The sequence below is a fragment of the Sphaeramia orbicularis genome, chromosome 12 (assembly GCF_902148855.1).
Source record: "Sphaeramia orbicularis chromosome 12, fSphaOr1.1, whole genome shotgun sequence".
Classification (NCBI taxonomy): Eukaryota; Metazoa; Chordata; class Actinopteri; order Kurtiformes; family Apogonidae; genus Sphaeramia; species Sphaeramia orbicularis.
In genome coordinates, this window is record NC_043968.1 from 74,412,542 (window position 1) to 74,435,212 (window position 22,671).

Sequence of the window (22,671 nt, forward strand, 5' to 3'; positions counted from 1 at the left end):
CTGCCATGTTTTGTGTTGTTATTCTGTTTCACTGTGTAAATGGATGAACTACAAGTGTGTTTTTATGTGTTTTATGTTTACACTTTTAACCCATGAAGACTCAAACATGCCCTAGTGACCAAAATCATTTAGTGATATAAAATGTTTAATACCTGTTGATCCACTTATTCTATCAATCCATGTAAATAATTGGTGTAAAATACAGTTATTCATCTTTTCATGGTCATCAGATATGACCCATTTGGACGTTCAGAGGCTCCGTAGTTACCGTGGAAACACTGTCATCTTCTACAACATTGATTCAGCAGTAAAACCCATGGAATTGGATCAATGACAGTGGATGGACACACTGGGTTTATGTTCAGTTAATGACATTTTTGCTGAAAAAAAAAAAAATCACTTTTTCCTCAGTTTTCTCTGTTTTTCATATCATAACCCTCAACTTGAACATGAACATCTACATGACCAGTGACTTAAATATAGAAAAATACCAGATTTACACTGAAAAATGCAAAATACCATGGATAATATTATAAAAACAATAATGATAAATTGAAAAAATAAATAGAAAAATTAATTTGGGAGCTGCCACAACAGTAGTACTGGGTCTTCACAGGTTAAAAGAAAAACTAAAAATAAAAGTGTTTTTGTCTGGTGCTTTTTAGCTATATTTCATCACTGAAGTTGCTAAAATAAAACCAGAAGACTTCATATTGAGCAAACGTGTTCACACCCTGTGCAAAAATACAAACATAATGACTCTTGTAAGAATTCAGTGAACATCTTCAACCAGTAACATCACTTTAATAACAAAACACAATCATGTGTTTACAGATCATAGCCATAGCCCAAACCTCAGAGCCATGGAGGTCATGTTTTTTTGGGTCAGGGGTTGAAAAGCAGCAGGACAGACAGGCTTACACTGACTATATATGACCTAAACAATGTGATCTACGTCTGTAAAATGATGCCACACATTTACTACCAACAGCAGGAGCACAACTGCCGGTTAAAAATGACCAATAAAGAAATATTCACATTTTTCACTAAGCATCATGTATCTCACATGAGCTACATGTATACAAAATATGATGTTTCCAGCATATAAACAGGTGCACATCACCAACCATTAGCTTCACCAGACAAACTATTTATATATAATAAAACTATGAAGTGAATCTCAGTTAATCAAAGACATTTGTTGCATTGCAACCAAAAAACAATAAAGACTTACCCATACTGTCTCCAAAAAAACTACAGGGTGTCCCATAAGTCTCCATACATAGGAGACATAATACATTCCATACATATATGGTTCTAACATGTATTTCTTTATACTTCTTCTTTATAGTTCTTCAGCAGACACGCATTGAAATGTGTTCCCGACAAAATGGCAGTCATATAGAGCATATTATATAAATAAAAATGGTTTATGTCAAGAAACGTTTATTTTTCCTATGTATGGAGACTTATGGGACACCCTGTATATCGGCTAAAATTTACTTAGGGGGTCAAATGAGTGGCCATTTTTGTCAAAAAAAAAAAAGTTGTCATAAATGCATAGAACTGTGTTGAAATAATGCTAATACATTTGTGCACAGACTACTGATATTATTTGACAGTGGAAGCTATATTTTCAGAAATATTGGATTTTGAATAGCACGTGTATGTGAAAACTTTTGCTGGTGGATGGACGTGACATTACCCATGATGATCTGGTCAGTACCAGTACTTTATTAGTAATAAACTTATATACTTACTATTTCTAATTCTCCTCTTATTCATAAATGTTAGTATTGTGGATCTAAAACAATAACAGCTGACACAAAAACACAAAATGTGGCAGTGGACGGATGTGACATGGTTGTTACGGATCCCATCATACTGATGCTCGGCAGCCATGTCACCGTTTCCACAAATGATCCCTGTGCAAAAACTAGGATCAGAATTATTTATTGTATAGTTTATCATCATACTAAAGAGGAAATAACAATATAGAATTGTTATTTCTTTATAAAAATGCTTATTATTAGAAAACTGTTGATTTAAAAAGTGACGTGTGACATTCTTAATGTATGTATTGGCGTAACATAAGCAGGATGGATCAGCACCATACTCCATATTGAACCTGTAAAAATAAAACATGTGATATGTAGGATAGAATCTTGTAAGAAAAACCAGGGAATCTAAAAGAATAGAATATTTGTTTTTCAGGTAAATTCAGTTCAAATATAACTTGGCCATTTGTGACATGAAAATATAGCATTAATTGTGATGAAATTGGACATTTTTGACCTGAAAACATAGTTCATATGACCATCAACATGTTGCAACAGAACTGAAATCCTGTAAATTTGCAGAACTTGCATTTACCAACACAAAGTTCCTTTGGGGATTCACTTCTATTGATTTCTTATGCACAAAGACATAAATAAGACCTCTAAGCAAATTCTAGCCGATATATACATTTCCTTTTCCTGTGTGTGTTTTCATCATACAACCTAGTCTACTTCAGAGATATTTCCTCCAATCAATGAATAAACGTTCATTAATTTAATGAACTAATATCTGAAATCAACAGAAGTAGAAAAACAAGAAAAACTCTGCAAAAGAAAAATGATCACTCCTCATCAGTCGAGCAATCTAAGACATCACAGTTGGACGCCGGAGACAAACTTTATCCTTTTCAAGTGTTCCTTAAATTTATCACAGTTGTTTTCCCATCGAAGTTATGACATAAATTAAAAATACAACTCACAACACTCAGACAAACACACCGTCTGTCATGAAATCTGCTGAACATATTCTAAAGTGTAGCTGCGTCTCCTCCGTCCGTGGCCGACAGCAGCCAAACGTGTCCTCATGTGCTGACACCTGGAGTCCACACGGACCCGGTTAGGACTTGCCCTTCACCGTGGGCCCAAACACTTTCTTTTTGGGTGCAGCAGCAGGCTGGGCTTTGGGCTTGGGTGCAGATGCAGGTTTTTTGGGTTTGGGCTGCAGGGACTTGAGGCCCAGGATCTCACAGTACATGTTACACTGGTGCAGAGCTTTGAACTGGTCAATGAAGGAGGTGGCGCAGTTTCCTCTGAAGCCCTTATATCTGAAAACAGGATCAAAACCACGTTAGGAGCAACGTCAGGAAACATTTCGTTAGCCTCATAGCAGAATTGCCTAAGTCAGTGTTTCCCAACCTTTTTTGTCTCGTGACCCTGTTGAGCCGCGTTATGTAATTAATTCCTATTATGTAATAAAAGTTCAAAATGTAATAAGAATGTCATGTCATGTTGTAACAAAGCTGCGAGTGTATTTTTCTCATTTCTAGTTAAAATATCTCATCACACTTAAAATAAGACATAATCACCTAAACCAGGGGTGGACAATTAAGTTTCAGATGGGGCCACATGAGAAACTTTGACAGTTGTTAAGGGCCGGATCAATACACTTGCAGCTCTCCGAAATATCTCTATCTATACAGGGTGGGGAAGCAAAATTTACAATGAACATTTAGTTGTTTTTTCTCAGCAGGCACTACGTCAATTGTTTTGAAACCAAACATATATTGATGTCACAATCATACCTAACACTATTATCCATACCTTTTCAGAAACTTTTGCCCATATGAGTAATCAGGAAAGCAAACGTCAAAGAGTGTGTGATTTGCTGAATGCACTCGTCACACCAAAGGAGATTTCAAAAATAGTTGGAGTGTCCATAAAGACTGTTTATAATGGAAAGAAGAGAATGACTATGAACAAATAAATGTGTTTTTGTGAATGTATAACATGTATAAGCACTGATAAACTGTCCAAATACAGTTTTTTATCAATGGATTGTACTACTTAGTCTCATTGAAAATTATTTATAAATATATTTATAGGTAATTTGATTTGTTTTAATACATGAAAATATTCTTTATTAAACATTAAAAAATCAAAAAAATATGCAAAATATCATGTAAAGTTTGAGCAAAAAACTGCATTTTAATTATGGAAAATTACCATATTTTTATGAGATGGTTACTTTCCGTTATTTTACAGTATTTTTTCGGCACCCCTGCTGCCAGTATATTACTGTTTTTTTTTTTGTTTTTTTGTTTTTTTTACAGTGTACAAGTAGATAAAGCTAGATGTCCAATACACATACAGGGTGGGGAAGCAAAATTTACAATGAACATTTAGTTGTTTTTTCTCAGCAGGCACTACGTCAATTGTTTTGAAACCAAACATATATTGATGTCATAATCATACCTAACACTATTATCCATACCTTTTCAGAAACTTTTGCCCATATGAGTAATCAGGAAAGCAAACGTCAAAGAGTGTGTGATTTGCTGAATGCACTCGTCACACCAAAGGAGATTTCAAAAATAGTTGGAGTGTCCATAAAGACTGTTTATAATGGAAAGAAGAGAATGACTATGAGCAAAACTATTACGAGAAAGTCTGGAAGATACTATTAAAGAAGAATGGGAGGAGTTGTCACCCGAATATTTGAGGAACACTTGCGCAAGTTTCAGGAAGCGTGTGAAGGCAGTTATTGAGAAAGAAGGAGGACACATAGAATAAAAACATTTTCTATTATGTACATTTTCTTGTGGCAAATAAATTCTCATGACTTTCAATAAACTAATTGGTCATACACTGTCTTTCAATCCCTGCCTCAAAATATTGTAAAATTTTGCTTCCCCACCCTGGTTTATCAAGAACAGTAAAGTTACATATGCATAAGCGTCCACTGTGTTGGCTGATATGGAACTAAAACAACAAAACCCATGAATATATAAGAGAACAGCTGGAGAAGAACTGTCCACTGGAGGGACCACTGTGCATGAAAGGGTTAAGTGTGATGAGATATTTGGACTAGAAATGAGAAAAAAAAAAAAAAACATTTGGGAAGATCTAGATTCTTTTCCAGTGTATGAGGCTAATAATACGTATATATGTGTCATTCTAGAAGAGTAAACACTCACCCTTTCTTACAGGTGGCTATTCCAACATCAGTCAGCCTCATCCCCACACCTGAACAGAGCAGATCAGGATATTATAATCTGCATTGTAACTGTGAAAGTGTTCAGAAAATGATGATGATGATGATGATGATGATGATGATGTAACTGATTGGAGTAAAGACGTACAAACACAGTAGGATGAAGATAGAAGTGATGCAGTTTATAAAGTCTGCACATTTGATTGATTGACATATTTATTTCGAATATGAATGTCAAAACAGAAGAAAATAAATAAACAAAACACTTAAACATAAGACATATAATGCATATTCGAAAAGGAGTGAGAAGAAGCATAACTTATAAACTGCCACTCCTTCTCCTTAACCCATAAAGACCCAAGGCTACTTTTGTGGCAGTACCCAAATTATTTTTTCTCTCTATTCAACCTTTCTTAAGCAATTTATCACCATTTATTATTGTATTATGCTCTGTGTTTAGCATTTTTTTCAGTGAAAATCAGGTATTTTCTTTTATTTAATTTGTTGGCCATGTAAATGTTCATAAAAGTTCAGATTAAAATTGATTGTTATTATGTCTGAAACAGTGAAAACTGAAGAAAAAGTGACTTTTTCAACAAAATATAGCATTAACTGAACATAAAGCAAGTGAGTCCATGCACTGTTATTTATCAAACTCCACAGATTTTACTGATGATTCAATGTTATAGAAGATGACGGTGTTTTCTTATTCACTACGGAGCCTATGAATGTCCAAATGGGTCATATCTGATGACCATGAAAAGATGACAAACTGCATTTTACACCAATTATTTACATGTATTGATAGGATTAATGGATCACCAGGAATTAAACATTGAAGATCAGCAGATGATTTTGGTCGTCAGTAGATGTTTGGGTCTTTATGAGTTAAATAATTAATAACAGTAATATCCTTCCTAGTCTAAGCATATCTATACTATATACTATAATATGACTGATACTTATTATTAAATAATTTGGTTTCTGGATTTATTATTATTATGAACAAATATAATATGATTTAAAAATCTTGGATGAATGACATCTGAATGAGGAATCTGTGCATTAGACAGAAACTAAACTTGAAGGTTTTATTGACTTTTTCCTTTGAAAACATTTGTCAGACCAGAGGAATTATATTGAACATAAACTGGGCGATCATTGAATTGGATGGTGACTAACTTCTCAAATATGTGGAGTGATACTGAGTATTTTTGTGTAGATTGAGTCTGGGTTTAATTAATATTTGGTACTTAATAAAATAGTTTAAAAAAATCTAACTGTAATTGAATACAATTTAATTACAACAGAGTAAGAATTGGATTTATTTTACTTACTTTAAAGTCACTTATTTTAATACTTTTTACACATTGCATTAATTTATTATGGTATTATGTTGTTGTTTTTTTGTTTTTACCATTTATGTATATTTTGTGAGCAATGAGAGATTGTTATTTGAATAAAGTGGAAATAAATAAAATCCATCAACAAAATGATATGATATGTAATATTTTAAAATGTTGAAAAAAATATTAAAATTAACTCAAATGAATTAAATTAAATCTTACCTATAGATTATACTTAGTAAATCTACACTCTATATATCCAGGTACAAATCTAAATAAAATTTTGTGAAATATTTATAAAATCAAAGTTTTTATTCAACATTTCTTGCAAAATGAATTTAGTTCTATTAAATATTTAGGCTCTATTATGCACCTAGGCTCTATTTTTTATTTTTTATTTTTTGCCCAACAGCAGTCATATGTTTTATAAGGGATCAAGGCAATAACAGAATGTATTTCTTTTCTTTTCTTTTCTTTTCTTTTCTTTTCTTTGTTTTTCTTTGTTTTTCTTTTCTTTTCTTTTCTTTTTTTTCTTTGTTTTTCTTTTCTTTTCTTTTCTTTTCCAAAAACTCACTGTACTAGAATTGTTTTGTGAAGGCTGTCTTTGTCCAAACCTTGCATGTCCGTCACCAGCAGGTTCCCCTCGGTCTTATGGTAAACCCAGTGTTGGAAGGCACAACACTTCTGTCCGGCCTCAGAGTCTCGTCTCATCAGGTTGATCTCTTTTCCGTCTTTGACCGAATACTTGACAAAATCCCCGATCAGCTCCTCCTCCAGGGTGGCGTAGGGGATGTCACTGGACGGACGGTGGACCAGGTAGATGGGAATGATCCTTTAAGGAACGGAAACAAGAAGCACTATGAGTGGAGAGGTCTGAGATGGAGTGTAGAGATAGAATAGAATAGAATAGAATAGAAAAGAATAAAATGGAATAAAATAGAACAGAATAGGGATGTAACGATTACCGGTATAACGATAAACCGCGGTAAAATTGCAGACGCTTAGTATTAACGTTTAAATTCTAATTATCATGATAACCGTGTTTGATTACCGCACTTTTAGGCGAAAAAACACCTATGTAAATATATGCTTTTATGTCAAATATATGTGTATAGTTTTAATTTAATTACAATTTTAATTTTCTATACCTAATATTTGGAACCAATATTCACTTTTAAAGTCTTTGAAAAGGTTCGTTAAACATATTTGCGTTATTTATGTAATAAATTATATACATTTTTCAAATTGGATTTTATATTTTTTTGTGTGTTTTTTGTCCTTTTATGTTGATATAGTAGGTTAAAGTGAAAAAATAATAGACAGATGATATAGATGAAGTTGTGCTGGAAAAAAAAAAAGATCCCAAACATGGGTATAGTAAACATTTGTTTATATAGTATATAAAGGCAAAATCAAAAGTACTGAAAAACGGACAAAATAGGCTCAGACCACTAAGGGTTAATATTTGAATGTTTCTGCAACAGAAGGTACATTGTGCCAATTATTTTATTTATATATTTATTTTTCAAAATACAATGTGGTTAACTTATTTCAGTGTGTTTATCAGTACCTTTTGAACATTTTGAGCACAATTTCAATAATACTACGATAATAATGATAACTGTGATAATTTTGGTCACTATAACCCTGATATGAAATTTTCATATTGTTACATCCCTAGAATAGAATGGAACAGAATACAATAGAACAGATCTTTATTGTCACTGTCACAGGAATTATGAAAATCCATTTAGCAGCAAATCAATTTAGTGCAAAACAGGCTATATAAAACTACCACACAAATACTGCAACATGTAGGAAATGTGTAAATCTACAGGATAAAAATATTAAATATACATATAATTCACAAAACTAACTCTATATCATACTGTATAGGATTTATAAAAGGTAAAATACAGAAAACCAAGGTGCTTGTGTTGTGTGTATGTGTGTTGGTTTTATTCATTCATTCATTCATTCATTCATTTATTTATTTGTTTATTTATTTATTTATTTATTTATGTATTCCTATGTGTGTTGGTTTTAGACTTGACAGCTTGTTACTCACTCTGGGACCTCTCCAAACGCCTCCAAAGACTGAGCAACAGCATCGTACGCCTTGATGTACTCTCTCGCTGTGTTCTGGACCTGACATTCCTACAGAGATTTAAAAAAAAAAAAAAAAAAAAAAATAATACATTCACTTTCATACAGGAATGATATAATACTGAAAGGCTGCATGGCCTATAAAGAACAATAGTAGGCTATGAGGTATATGGACAGTAATTACAAGTGGAAAATTAGTTCTATTAAACAAATGGGGGTGGATCGTTTTCGACAGTTTTAGCCAATCCTTATCCTGGAAAGTGGTAAACGAATGTGAATTTAACCTAAAACATTAGGGTTAGGGTCACATACTTTACATACAGTTGACATACTTAAAGGTTCAGTATGTCATATTTAGTCATATTTAACAGTAAAGTTTAGAGGTGTGCCAAAAAATCAATTCATATAAAAATCGCAGTTCTCATTTACTATGATTCAGAATCGATTCAAAATGTCCCGAAATTGATTTTAAAAAATAAAACAAATCCGCCGTCAGTCTGCCTCCGTTTTGTACGCGGGACATCCTGACGTCATCATGCAGCCGGTTCTTTAACCCTTTCACGCACAAATTATGAGAACCTTAATCAAAATTTTTTCCTGAGTGTTTTTATTCCTCTTAAGGCATGAAAAAAACAATGCGATTGAAAATTTTCTTTTGAAAAATAAAAAAAAATAAAAATAATTTTAAAAATGTAAAAAATATATTAAAAAAAAAAAAAAAAATGAAAACAATTTCTTATGAACCTGTTTTTCATAAAGTGGCAAAAATGTCCACTCAGCTGGACGCCACACGTTTAATTTTTGATGCACAGAAACATGTATTTACTGATAAGTTGTTGAAAACTATGGGGAGGATTTGTGATTTTGGGGGTTTATGCTCAGGAGAGATCTACATAAGGATACTAATTCATGTCAGAAAAGATATGGAGTGTCTTAAAACTTTAGTAAAGATATGTCTAAAAAAACAAAACAAACAAAACAAACCCAACAACAACAAAAAGAACAACAAAAATCCATGAATATACAAGAAAACAGCTGTAAAATAACTGTCCACTGGAGTGACCACTGCGCGTGAAAGGGTTAAACATACGCATTCATGGTAAGCACTAAAACAAAGGAAACTAATGGAGGAGGTAGGGTTAGCAGCTAGAAGCTAGCGCTGTTAGCAGTTAGGGTTAGCGATTAGTGCGACTAGTGGCTAGCTCATTAACACGCCATCAAATTGTATTAAATTGTAATGTACCGCCCTCAGCGGTGTTAATTTATGTCAGTTGGTTTTGTTTCATTTCCTGTTTTATTTTGGTGAGGGGTTTTGTTGGTTTGTGTGCACTGTGTCTGTCTTGTCTGCATCCTCCCTGATTCCCTGATTGTCTTCACCTGGGACTCATGACCTCTCCACCCTTTATATCCCCTCCTCTCCTTGTGTTTGTTGTCAGTGTGTCTTCCATGCAATGCCAAGTCAGGAGCTCCCTGAACCTTCTCCTGTTTGTCTGTGCTGCTTTGCTTCGTTTTGTAAGTTTATTGAATCCAGAACTTTTTGTTAAATTTTTGGGTACCTAAACTGAGAAGATTTTTGTGTTAATTTTTGATACCACGATCGTGAAGACTTTTTAGTTAGATTTTTTTGATTCCTCATCTGAGAAGATATTTTTGTTAATTTTTGATACCACTCTTGTGAAGGTTTTTGTGTTAATTTTTGAAACTACAGCCGTGAAGATATTTTTGTTGCTTAAATATTTTGAGTAAAATAAATACTCAAACATTAGCTCTTTTTGTCTCAGTCTCTTGCATTTGGGTCCAAGCCTTGCGTTTTCGTAACATTAAATGATACACGAAAGGATGAAAATGCATATGAATAGCACGCCAAATGCAATAAACTGGCGTCATATACAACACGATGTGATGAGCTCAGTCTGTCAGCTGCATCACTCAGAGTTTAAGGGCACAGTGCCGAGTCAGCCACCAGCAGCAAACCAATGCACACCGCTGTGCCTCACCAAACTCCTGCCAAGCGTGGATAAATGTTTAAAACGGAATAAAAGTGAAAAAGACGTTTGAATGTCTGCATTTGTCATTCTGTCTTGCAAAGCAGACTGGAGTAGATCATGAGGATCCTTTACACACCAATAGATTTAAGCAGATATCATTATGAAGCAAATAGTTTTGAATTGAATCATAGCCCCTAAAATTGGAATCGAATCGTGACATAGTAAAAGATTCCCACCCCTAGTAAAGTTACACATTATGCCCCTCTGAATACACTCCAAAGACTTAACTTATCTTATCTTAACTTACCTACCTTGACTTACCTTAACGTACCTTATCTTATCCTACCTTACCTTAGCTTACCTTAACTTACCCTATCTTATCCTGTTTTACCCTACCTTACCCTACCTAAGCTTACCTTACCTTAACTTACCCTATCTTATCTCATCCTACCTTAACTTACCTACCTTAACTTAACTTACCCTATCTTATCTTATCTTACCCTACCCTACCTTACCTTTACTTACCCTATCTTATCTTATCCTGTTTTACCCTACCTTACCTTACCTAAGCTTACCTTACCCTACCTTACCTAAACTTATCTTATCTTAACTTACCTACCTTAACTTACCTTAACTTACCCTACCTTACCTAAACTTATCTTATCTTATCCTGTTTTACCCTACCTTACCTTACCTAAGCTTACCTTACCCTACCTTACCTTAACTTACCCTATCTTATCTTACCTTATCTTTTCTTTTTTATCTTATCTTATCTTCTCTTCTTACCTCCACAGCCAAGTTAAAGTTCTTCTGAACGAGCTCCTCGTTGTTCTTGGTCCCATAGCTGATGGCGTTGTGCACTTTGAGCACACAGGAGTGTCCAGGTAGTAACAGGGGTATCTGACCCGCCTGGAGCTTGGTCCGGAAGGCCCGGCGGTGCATCCCCTCGCCAAAGTGGACCTTTTCAGTGATGATGCTGGCCGGATGGTTCTCTCCGAAATACTGCTCAGATAAGAAATCCTCCTTGAAGATGAGTCTGGAGCAGCGGACATCTTCCTCTTCACTTTCTACTTCTACTGGTGCAGCTGCAAAACACAGAAAAGTGTCACCTGAAGGTAGTCTGAGGAAAATGTCGCATAGGGGTCATTCCATCCCAAATCAACCAGATTTCAGAAAGTGCCCCACATGACCCCCTCAGAAAATTCTGAAAAAAATCACACTTGTTCACCTGCCAGATAAACACATCCAAAATTTTAATGTCATATCTGTAATAGTTTAGGAGATACAGCCCTTTGAAAATTTTTTTTTTTTTTTTAATTTGCAAATTTGCTTTTTGGCCAACTTTGAGGAGCTATATCTCCTTAGGTATTCAAGCCACACTGCTGAAACTTACTGTCTGGGGTGAAATCCCCCTGAAAAGACCATATTTTGCATCAAAATAATTGTAGGTGCCTTCATGTTTGGTCCATGAGGCCTTGAAATCAGGCCAAAAGGCTAATTCTTCCAAATATCCTCTCTTCAGGCTTGCACTGTGTTATAATGGATGAATGTAGAGACCTCCTTTTTTTTTTTTTTTTTTGCACTGATTCTTATGGTCAAGATGCAACAATATACTGCAAAACGACTACATTTCAATGGAAAGTGTTGCTGTGAGTCAGTGACTAAAATGGGTCGATTTCAATTTTTCACAAAAATACTCTTTATTTGAGCACCCAAATTACCATGTGGCCAGTTAATGAAAATTTTGAAATTTTTACCATGTCTTCATATATGTTTCAAGATGCTGTGCACAAAATTTTAGCTTTGGGATAGAACTGGTTCCATTTTTAATATTTTTTTTACTGCATGACTATATTTTCTTCAAATTGTATACAAACATAGGGCTGTATCTCCTAAACCACATGCGGCCCGGGGGCCAAAACCGGCCCGACAAAGGGTCCAATCCGTCCTGTGGGATGAATTTGTGAAATGCAAAAATTACACTGAAGATATTAACAATCAAGGATGTTAAAATGATTTTAGGCCAATTCAATCTAAAGTGGGTCAGACTAGTAAAATACTACCATAATAACCTACAAATAATGAAAACTGCAAATTTACTCTTTGTTTTACTGTAAAAAAAACAAACAGTTAAATTATACAAAAATGTTTACATTTACAGACTAGCCTTTTACAAAAAAAGTAAATAATCTGAACAAACATGAACAACCTTAAATGTCTTAATAGAAATATGTGGAGTTTTAATAATATTCTGCTTGTTATTAAATGTTTTGTGTATTTGTACATTCATTGTGATCTTTAAGTTATAATGCACATGTATAAATGATAAGCTATGGTGCAATATTGTAAAAATTGCACTTATTTTTCTTAAGAATTTTCAGGTTGTTTCTTATTTGTTCATGTTATGTTCAAGTACAGTTGTAAATGTAAATATTTTCATTACAGAATTTTACTTTTTTCACTCAAAAACATAGAGAAAACTTTAGAGTCGACATTATTCATAAATTCTTATCCTATTATTTATATTATTTTACTCATCCGGTCCACTTTATATCATTTTAGACTGAATATGACCCCTGAAGTAACATGAGTTTGACACCCCTGTCCTAAACTAGTACAGATATGACACTAAAATTTTGGATGTGTTTGTTTATCTGGTAGGTGAACAAGTATGAATTTTTTCAGAATTTTCTGAGGGGGTCATGTGGGGACTATTGGTTGAATTGCCATAGAATGACTTCGTGTTTGCTTCATGCTGTGACTCACATGAGCTGATCTTTGGTGTTGAAGGGATGACGATCTCACTGAGCACTGTAGGGATTCACACAAAACAAATGCACGAGTCATTTCTAAAGGAACTGGAAATAAAGTTGGATTTTTTTTATTCTTTCATGTCCAGGTCTAAACTCACCCTCATATGTGAGCAGGTAGTCCAGAACGACCGATCCATGAGAGCTGCTGAGCCGACACTGGTACTTGCCCAGGTCTTTGTTTGAGGCGTTGGAGATGGTCAGGGACACTCTGCTCTCATCCCCTGCACTTCAAAAAGAGGAAAAGCACCAAAAAACACCATTTAAACCTCACCTCCAGTAATCACATCTGCAAAGAATCTCACTTTTTTTTTATTCTTTTACATCAGGGGTGTCAAACTCATTTTAGTTCAGGGGCCACGTGAAGCCAAATTTGATCTAAAGTGGGGTGGACCAGTGAAACAATAACAGAATAATATAGAAATAATGTCGGCTCCAAACTTTCTTCTATGGTTTAGAGCACAGGTGTCAAACATACGGCCCGGGGGCCATATCCCTGGTTTATATGATCACTTGAATAATCTGACAACTCCAGAAATTGGATAATGATCAGAGTATTATTGTGCATGTAAACAGGTTCAGAGTTACATCCAGGAGACTGAGGAGTCAAAGCCCAGGTGCCACTGTCCTCCATGCAAAAGGACTCTAAATACCTCCTCTTGGTCTCAGCCAGGGTAGTGCCCTCTCTGCTCCAGGTCACAGTGTAGTCGGTGAAAACAGCTGCAAACTGACACCAAAGGCATAGGCTCTGGGGGTCTCTGCTCACCGACACCGCCTGGATGGGCTGCACCACCTTAGGGTCTGCACACAGGACTATTTTAGACTGTGAGTTTTCATGGCATCACGTTAAAGGGAATGATGATTAACCCTCCGGTATCCTGTCCAGCAAGGCCCTTACTAAGCACCAAGTGTGCCTTTTTCGCACACTTGTGGAATAATGTCAATAAAAATTTCATACAGTTTGTTTTTTAATTCTTTTACACTTTTTTCTATTTCATCAACTTGAGCCGTAAATAAAAATACCAAATACTCAATAATTGTCACATTTTTTAACCCTTTAAATGCCGTGTTTGTAATGTAAACAAACAATTTTTTTGGATGCAAAAAACACAAAAAAATTTTTTTTTCAATATACTACATAAAAAGTGGATCACATATTATTTGATTTTTTCATCCTGGCATATGTCAGTGATTAACAGCAACATCAGTTAATTTGCATTATTATTTTTGGCGCTAGGTCAAATGTTCAAAAATACTTGCATCTGTCACCAAGTGTGCGTAAAATGCACACCTATAAATCAAACTTTTAAATATTATACACTGAACAAAAATATAAATGCACGACTTTTGTTTTTGCTCCCATTTTTCATGAGCTGAACGCAAAGATCTAAAACTTTTTCTATGGACACAAAAGGCCTATTTCTCTCAAATATTGTTCATAAATTTGTCTAAATCTGTGTTAGTGAGCACTTCTCCTTTGTCCTTTGCTGAGATAATCCATCCACCTCACAGGTGTGGCATATCAAGATGCTGATTAGACAGCAGGATTATTGCACAGGTGTGACTTAGGCTGGCCACAATAAAAGGCCACTCTAAAATGTGCACTTTTACTGTATTGGGTGGTCCGGGGGGGGTCAGAAAACCAGTCAGTATTTGGTGTGACCACCATTTTCCTCGCACAGTCTTCTTCATGAATTCTCTGAAACAGCTTTGGAGATGGCTTATGGTAGAGAAATGAACATTCAATTCACAGGCAAAAGCTCTGGTGGAGATTCCTGAAGTCAGCATGCCAACTGCATATTCCCTCAAAACTTGTGACATCTGTGGTATTGTGCTGTGTGATAAAACTGCACATTTTAGAGTGGCTTTTTATTGTGGCCAGCCTAAGGCACACCTGTGCAAAAATCCTGCTGTCTAATCAGCATCTTGATATGCCACACCTGTGAGGTGGATGGATTATCTCAGCAAAGAAGAAGTGTTCACTAACACAAATTTAGACAGATTTGTGAACAATATTTGAGAGAAATAAACCTTGTGTGTACACAGAAAAAGTTTTAGATCTTTGAGTTCAGCTCATGAAAAATGGGAGCAAAAACAAAAGTCGTGCATTTATATTTTTGTTCAGTATATATTGATTTATTTTTCTGCTCTAATTTGATTTTATTTTTGCAAATCAAGGTCAGCCCTAATCATACATATCAAATGGAAGAAACAGTGCGTTTTAGGCACACTTGGGAGACAGATACTAGTCTTGTAATTTTCTTTTGTTTATAATGTGCAAATGTTAGTTGGTGGCCAGAATTTTACAGATCATGCAAAAATGAACAACTTTTGAATTCTAACCTTATTTAAATTGTGAAAAATAATATGAAGTTTTTTAAAACAAAGTGCAAAGTGTGTCTAAAAGACGTACCCGGATACCGGAGGGTTAAATGACTGTTTTTGCACCAGTAAAACCAAACAGAAGAGTGTTTACCTTCTTTAGGTAGGACTGGTTTCTGCTTGACCACTTCACTGTAGGCCTTCTTACGAGTAGCTCCCACATCTGCTTTGGCTTCCTCTCCCTTTGCCTGGATACCAGCGTCTGCCTTCGGTAGTTTAGATTCCAAAGCACTGACAATCTTCCCAAACTTATCCTGTGATAAGCGTCGCCTTTTAATGACATCATCACTCAGAGGACTTTTAGCGCTTTTTGGTGGCTGGTCTTTATGTTCTGCATAAGCCAGAGGTTTTTCTTCTTTAGCCTCTGATTTCTGGGACTTTTTCTCCCGACTGTCTGACAGATTACTGTCCTTTACAGCCTTCCCTGTATTAGTTCCCAGCTTGGCTTCAAATGCATCAATCCTCCCCTTTGCACTTTGCGGCACTGTCCCATTTTCCACTTCTCCCAGCGGCTCCCCTGTAACACCCTTCACCGCTGCTGTGTTCTGGGTGTGCTTCTTCTTCTTCTTTCCATGGGACTTGCTACTTCCCTTCTCTGCCCCGACACCACTCTCAATCACCAACTGGACCTCCTTGTCTTCACGTCCATCTGCGGTATCCTGTCTGGTACAGTTCTCTCCAGGAAGATTATCTTGTGTTTTGCAGGTCTGTTGAGTTGGGACGTGATGAGGTACATTTTCCTGCTTCTTGGACACCTGCGTCCCATGGTGATGATGATGACCCACAGACCTGTCCTTTTTGGAGCGTGTTTTGCACTCCGAGGTGGTTTTGTGAGTTTTATGAGGCATTTTTTCCTGTGTTTTTAACTCTGGTTTTTCAGGCAGTACAGCTGCTGCACTGGATTTTGCAGCGTTTGAGCCAAATGGGTCGTATAAGTCTAAAGTGATGCATGCAACATGTTTTTCTTTAGAGATGACGAAATGGTCTACTGGGACAAAGTGTGATAGGTCGCCGATCTCTTGGGTGCTTGTTTTCTTGTCAGTGAGGAAGCTGGATTCCTCTGCAGAATCTACTGTACTCTCCTTTTTATGAATCAGGTCCTCATCGGGTTCCACAGAGAAACAGTCAGTAATTCCATCCAAGGTTGGCCAGAGATTACAATTGCGCTCTCCCTTGTCATTGGGAGAACTTCTGGCACAGATTTGGTCTTTGCCTTTCAAACTGCTGCTCGTCTGACGAGTGAAGGAGGAGCTGATGCCCAGAGGAGCTAAGGGCATAATAAACTTAGGACTCCCCCACTGCGGCTCCACCTGACATGCTCTGTCAAGGTCCGGAAAAGTGTTGAGTAACACGTGCGTCTCAGTATTAACATTCAGACTAGCCTGGTTGTCCACATTCGGCACATGCGAGTTCGTCAGAAGGCTTGTGCTATGGAAATATGGAACTGGTGAAGGCTTGGCTCCTCGGCGATCAGTCTGGAGTATCTCAGCTGGTCCAAGACTCTTTCTGCTTTTCTGCTCGGCCACCAAGCCCGGAGCGTAGAAAATATGTTCATCTTCTACTTCACACACTCCGTCTGTGGAGGGCTGGGAATGAATGTGTAAGAAATGATCAGCCAAAGTTGAAAGAAAATAGAAGAGGCAAGAATTTCAGTCTATGCTTGAGTGAGAGTATAATGTCACACCATAAATATGTAAGGGTACTCTACCTCAGACTATCAGTAGCACACACAATAATACTAGCAAATTAGACTACTGGTATTATTCTTATATATTTTTGTATTATTACAACAATTATGATTTTCCCCCTCACTCCCCCCTCTCTCTTTCTCACTTTCATTCACATCCCCCTCTTCCCCTTTTCCCTATCGCCCCTAACCAAGCTATATTGTTTGGTTACTATTTACATTTATGATCTTTTTCATTGTAATATGATGTTGTTGTTGTTTGTGAATACTCTGTTATTGTGGTTGTTTTTGGTTTGCTTGTTTATTTGTTTGAGTTTCCCTTTGTTTATGTGTTGTTGTTGTTGTTTTTCTGTCCGCATTGTCTTGTTAACTATCACTAATAAAAAAAAAACAAAAAAAACAAAAAAAAACATATTTTCAGTCCAATAGTTCAAACATTTTTCAACAAATTGAACTTAGTTGACATAAAATTATCATTTAACCCCTGGAAGTCCACCGGATCACTGGTGACCCTTCTAAGAATGATCATAGACCCCTACCATAAGATTCATTAATAGTGATGTGATGTTCACAAACAAATCGAATCTTTTGAACGGCTCTTTTAAATGAACGGTGGGAACCGAGTCTTTGTAAAGAGCTGTTCATTTTTTATTTTTTTTTTAAGGAGGGATTGTCTGATTGCCTGTCAATTTACCAACATACTGTTCTTGTTCTGAGAACTGCACTACAGTTCAGGTATTTAAGTAATTGTAGTGATTAATCGCTGTTGTGTTTTGTGCAATTTTTTCCGTATGTTTACACACATTTATTGTTCTTGTTTTGAGGAGAATAAAATGTTATTTCATAAGAAATCGTTTTATTTTCTTCTTCATTTTTAGGCTACAGACTAGTCCACATAATGTACCGTGATGTTTTTGGTCAAATTCCAGCATTTGCCTAATGTCACCTCTCATGCCATGTATTTAGCCCACACATTTGAACTAACTATTCTTCTTTACGGTAAGATAATATTTACTGCCACGTCAATGTATAAATGTATAAATGTGGATAATGAACTTTAAACCAAAAAGCTTTTAGATAGCTGATATGATGGAAATATTGCTTGTTGGGTTTCTGTAAATTGGCTTAGAGTCTGGTTTTGACCAACTCTATATATAAAGTGTCATGAGAACTTTATTGTGATCTGGCGCTATATAAATAAAATTTGATTGATTGAGTGATTTAATTGGTTTTCCCCTGTAAGTCGCTTTGGAAAAAAGTGTCTGCCAAATGCATAAACATAAACATGAACATAAATATAACTGAATTTTATGCAGTTTATTCAATATTAAATGAGCGGTGACTGGAACAACACGCTAACTTTTGGTCCTCTCTCTTATTAATCCACAGTCCACACACTCTCATTTTATTGGCTACACAGTGCACCCTTGCCTGTGTAACCTTTGCTGCCAGTCCAGATTACCCCTTGGCCCGGCGGCTGGTAACACCTATTTAGTCATTAAAACATTGGTGTTTCAAAATAATGCCAAAAACATAAAAAAGCCAGTCTTTTGAATGGCTCTTTTCAGTGAACGGCTCCCTTCAAAGAGCCAAAAGTCCCATCACCATTCATTAACCCATAAAGACCCAAACAGCCACTGGTAACCAAAATCATCTACTGATGTAAAATGTTTAATAACTTCAGCACCACTAATCCTATCAATCCATGTAAATAATTGGTGTAAAATACAGTTTGTCATCTTTTCATGGTCATCAGATATGACCCATTTGGACTTTCAGAGGCTCCGTAGTCACCATGGAAACACTGTCATCTTCCTCAACATTGATTCACGACTAAAACTCATAGCGTTTGATAACTGACAGTGGGTGGATACACTTGATTTATGTTTAGTTAATTATGTATTTTACTGTAAATGTCACATTTTCTTCAGTTTTCTGTATTTTTGATATAACCCTCAACTTTAATCTGAGCTTTTATGGACATCTACATGATCAGTAAATTAAAAATATAAAAATACCAGATTTTTTTTTTTACTTAAAATTGCTAAAAACTGAGCATAATATTAGAATAAAATGTGAGAAATCACTTAAGACAGGTTAAAAATAGAGAAATTTTCATTTGGGAACTGACACCGAAGTAGCACTGGGTCTTTATGAGTTAAGTCATAAACATACAGGGGTTGGACAAAATAATGGAAACACCTTCACCTCAAGATGATAATGCCCCAATCCACACAGCTAGAATTGTTAAAGAATGGCATGAGGAACATTCTAATGAAGTTGAGCATGTCGTATGGCCGGCACAGTCCCCAGACCTCAACATTATTGAGCATTTATGGTCAGTTTTAGAGATTCAAGTAAGACGTCGATTTCCACCGCCATCGTCTCTAAAAGAGTTGGAGGGTATTCTAACTGAAGAATGGCTTAAAATTCCTTTGGAAACAATTCACAAGTTGTATGAATCAATACCTCGGAGAATTGAGGTTGTAATTGCTGCAAAAGGTGGACCTACACCATATTAAATTAAATTTTGTTGATTTTTTAAGGTGTTTCCATTATTTTGTCCAACCCCTGTATTATTTGTGTAAATATATGGCATGCTGTGTATCATTAGAAGACTTGGATTCTCAATTGTTTTTTTGCTATTTGCATATTTTTTGAAAATCTTGAGGAATAAAGACCAATAAGAAAAAAACAAAAACAAAACAAAACAAAAAAAACAAAAAACTATCAGTATCACTACACAGGTAATTATTCTAATATTACCAGTCTACTTTTCAACTGCAGAGACATGCCATTTTCTCATTTCTCCATTGAAGACATACCTTTGTATCAAGCCACAGAGCTGAAGTGTGTAGAACACCATGCCTATAATTCCGAGCCCACAGTCCATACAGTATTCCGAGCTAAGCTGCCTTTGTTAGAGACAGGAGCCCCAGCTAAGCTTTCTGCATCTGTACTAATCAAAAGAAGCGTCCGAGGCCCACGGACCTGTCGCTGTTGCAATCCTGGCTTTTTAAAGGGGGATGCAGTGCGAATGGGTGTGTTAAAGGGGAGCTTATGAAAAGAGAGAGAGAGAGAGAGAGAGAGCAAGAGGGGGGTCAAGTTTCAGTCCTCAGCTGTGCTCTCCTCTCACCCCTCCACACTGACACGCCACGGATGCATGCTATTATCATTGAACTCTCAGCTATTATTAGATGCCATTTCTGTCCATCTGAAGTTTTCTCTCCAGCACTCCTGGTTCCTCCTGCACGCACAGCTGTCAGTCTTTGAGATCGGAGCCAAAACGACTTATCGAATAATACACTATCACTGCTTGAGTCCTTGGGTGCAAAAACGAATGGCTCCAATCCAAAGCAACGTGACAACACTCCTGGATCTGATGATACCGCGCACCTCCTGACCGGCTAGCAATACAACAGGTATGACAAACAGACGAGGGTCACAATGGCGGTATGTCTCGTAATGTTCCAGCCATATTTCCACAGCACATGACTGGTTTATCTGCTGGCCATCATGTGCTGTGTAAAGGTGATCGTTGTTATCATGCTTTGCGAGGGATGAATCTTTCCACTGCTCTTCCTTTTATACACCCTAGTGAAAATGCTAGCGTTGTGTGTGTGTGTGTGTGTGTCAAGGTTCTAATAGTTTTGGATTTTTTCATTTTAGTTGAGTTTTATTTAGTTTCGACTTTTTTTTTTCTCTAATTCAGTTAATTTTATGTAGTTTTTAGAGCAGGTTTGCTAGTTCTTATTAGTTTTTGTTATTTTCTAAATGCTTAGTTTTAGTTTAGTATTATTATTATTATTATTATTATTTTTTTTACATATCTTTTATTTTCTTTGCTGTCATATTCAAATAAATCCCAGACAGGACTCTGCTGCTTTCTCCCAACTTTAGTCTGCATGTTTCCAGGTAGAGTGGGGACCAGAAGACGACTGGAAACCACAAGTGACGAGAAGTGACGGACCGTTAAATATCATGTGGTGTCATCAGCTAAAATTGCTTGAGGGAAATAAATCGATTTCTTTTCAATCCAACATTGACGAAGACGAAAACGAAGGGAATTTTATCCATAATTTTGATTCCTTTTAGTTTTGTAAGCACACAACACAGTTTCAGTTCGTTATTGTTTTTTTCTTTTAATTATAGTTTTTATGTATTTCAGTTGATGAAGATGTTTTTACAATTCTAGTTTTCGTCATCTTGTTAGTTTTTGTTAATGATAATAACCTTGATATGTGTGTGTCTGAAGGGAGGGGGGGGGGGCAGGCATGTCTATACAAATCTGATACCAACACACAACAGTAAACATACCGTACTCATAATTTTACCAACCACCCAAGCATGCGAATGGGAAATTTCAGTTTGAGTTCAGCTGAACATAAATGGCATCTAGTTTCTCACATAGAACATACACCTTAAGTTTGATTTTCTGACTATTACACCACTCCTCTAACGGTCTTCCTACCTCTTTAATTACCAGCTCTGTCGGTGCAGTTTTTTCCTCCAAATCCGCATCCTCGACGATGTTCAGGATGACGTCATTGTCGATCATCACCGGCTCATCATATCCAAAGTAGAAGAAGTTTGCTGGTGTTTCACCCAACTCCGCCGACAGAGTCGACTCAGGTGTCGCAGTGGCTTCTCCGCTTCCAGAAGAGGCCACCTCCACTCCAGATGAACCCATGGATGAGCACGGGCCTCTCTGGATTTCTTCCGTCTGTTTTTGTCTACAATCGCACAAGGACTGGACTCTTCGGGGACCCTGTTCTAGGCAGAAAGACAAGCAGCTCTGTCCGGAGAAGATGGAACTCTCCGCAATCTTTTCTGCCTCTAAAGGCTGATCCTGGACACCCATGGGTGGCTGAGTCTGGACCTGACCCTGTCTCTCAACGAGTGTCTCTTCTTCTTCTGTATGAGTTGTTACTTCTGCCAGTGCCTGTGTCAAAGCATCTATCTCTGCCCCTATCTCTGTGAAGGCGGCTGTGATGTCCTCTAGTGGAGCTGAGATGATCTCTGCCCAGTCAGAAAGTGCAGTGGCCCAGCTGTCCACTGAAGACCACCTCTCAACTGGTGGCCCCCAACGTCCAGAGTCATCGCGGTCCCAGCCAATCGTGTTGCTACCTTCGGGGCTGTAACCCGACTCTAGTGTCTCTCCAGGGGAAAAAGAGGAGTGAGCTGTGGTGGTCGGCGGCCCTTCTTGCATCACGGAATGTCCCGTCTTGTCCAAAACATCCCCGTCTGCAGAATCCTCACCTGTCAAATACTGGCATGCGTCCAACCATAGTTCATTAGGGCTGTCACTTCGCTGTGCTCGGGGGGTTATACCTGTCACCTCTTCTTCTACTCTCACATCATTT

The 22,671-nt window shown here is 36.7% G+C and overlaps 1 protein-coding gene across 2 annotated transcripts; it reads right to left on the bottom strand.

Moving 5' to 3' along the window:
• Positions 1–2,334: 2,334 nt before the first annotated feature.
• Positions 2,335–22,625, bottom strand: alpk2 (alpha-kinase 2). Of its 2 annotated transcripts, none has more exons than XM_030148578.1 (10): positions 21,780–22,625; positions 15,716–17,207; positions 13,893–14,040; positions 13,341–13,468; positions 13,196–13,240; positions 11,216–11,514; positions 8,404–8,492; positions 6,950–7,167; positions 4,973–5,021; positions 2,335–3,103 (listed from the first exon to the last, which is right to left on the bottom strand). In XM_030148578.1, exons 1-10 carry the CDS (start codon positions 22,515–22,517, stop codon positions 2,896–2,898), a joined length of 3,414 nt encoding a protein of 1,137 aa, XP_030004438.1. In that variant the 5' UTR covers positions 22,518–22,625; the 3' UTR covers positions 2,335–2,895. The 2 variants fall into 2 exon arrangements, with proteins under 2 accessions (XP_030004438.1, XP_030004437.1); XM_030148577.1 differs by having other exon boundaries at positions 13,893–14,052.
• Positions 22,626–22,671: the final 46 nt, after the last annotated feature.

Excerpts from the sequence above, each read along its gene's own strand:
- alpk2 (XM_030148577.1), bottom strand. The coding sequence starts at position 22,517 with ATGCAAGAAGGGCCGCCGACCACCACAGCTCACTCCTCTTTTTCCCCT. Across the intron at positions 13,241-13,340 it reads CTACCTGCTCACATATGAGG|TGCTCAGTGAGATCGTCATC; the intron begins GTGAGTTTAGAC and ends GAATCCCTACAG. Across the intron at positions 11,515-13,195 it reads AACACCAAAGATCAGCTCAT|CTGCACCAGTAGAAGTAGAA; the intron begins GTGAGTCACAGC and ends TGTGTTTTGCAG.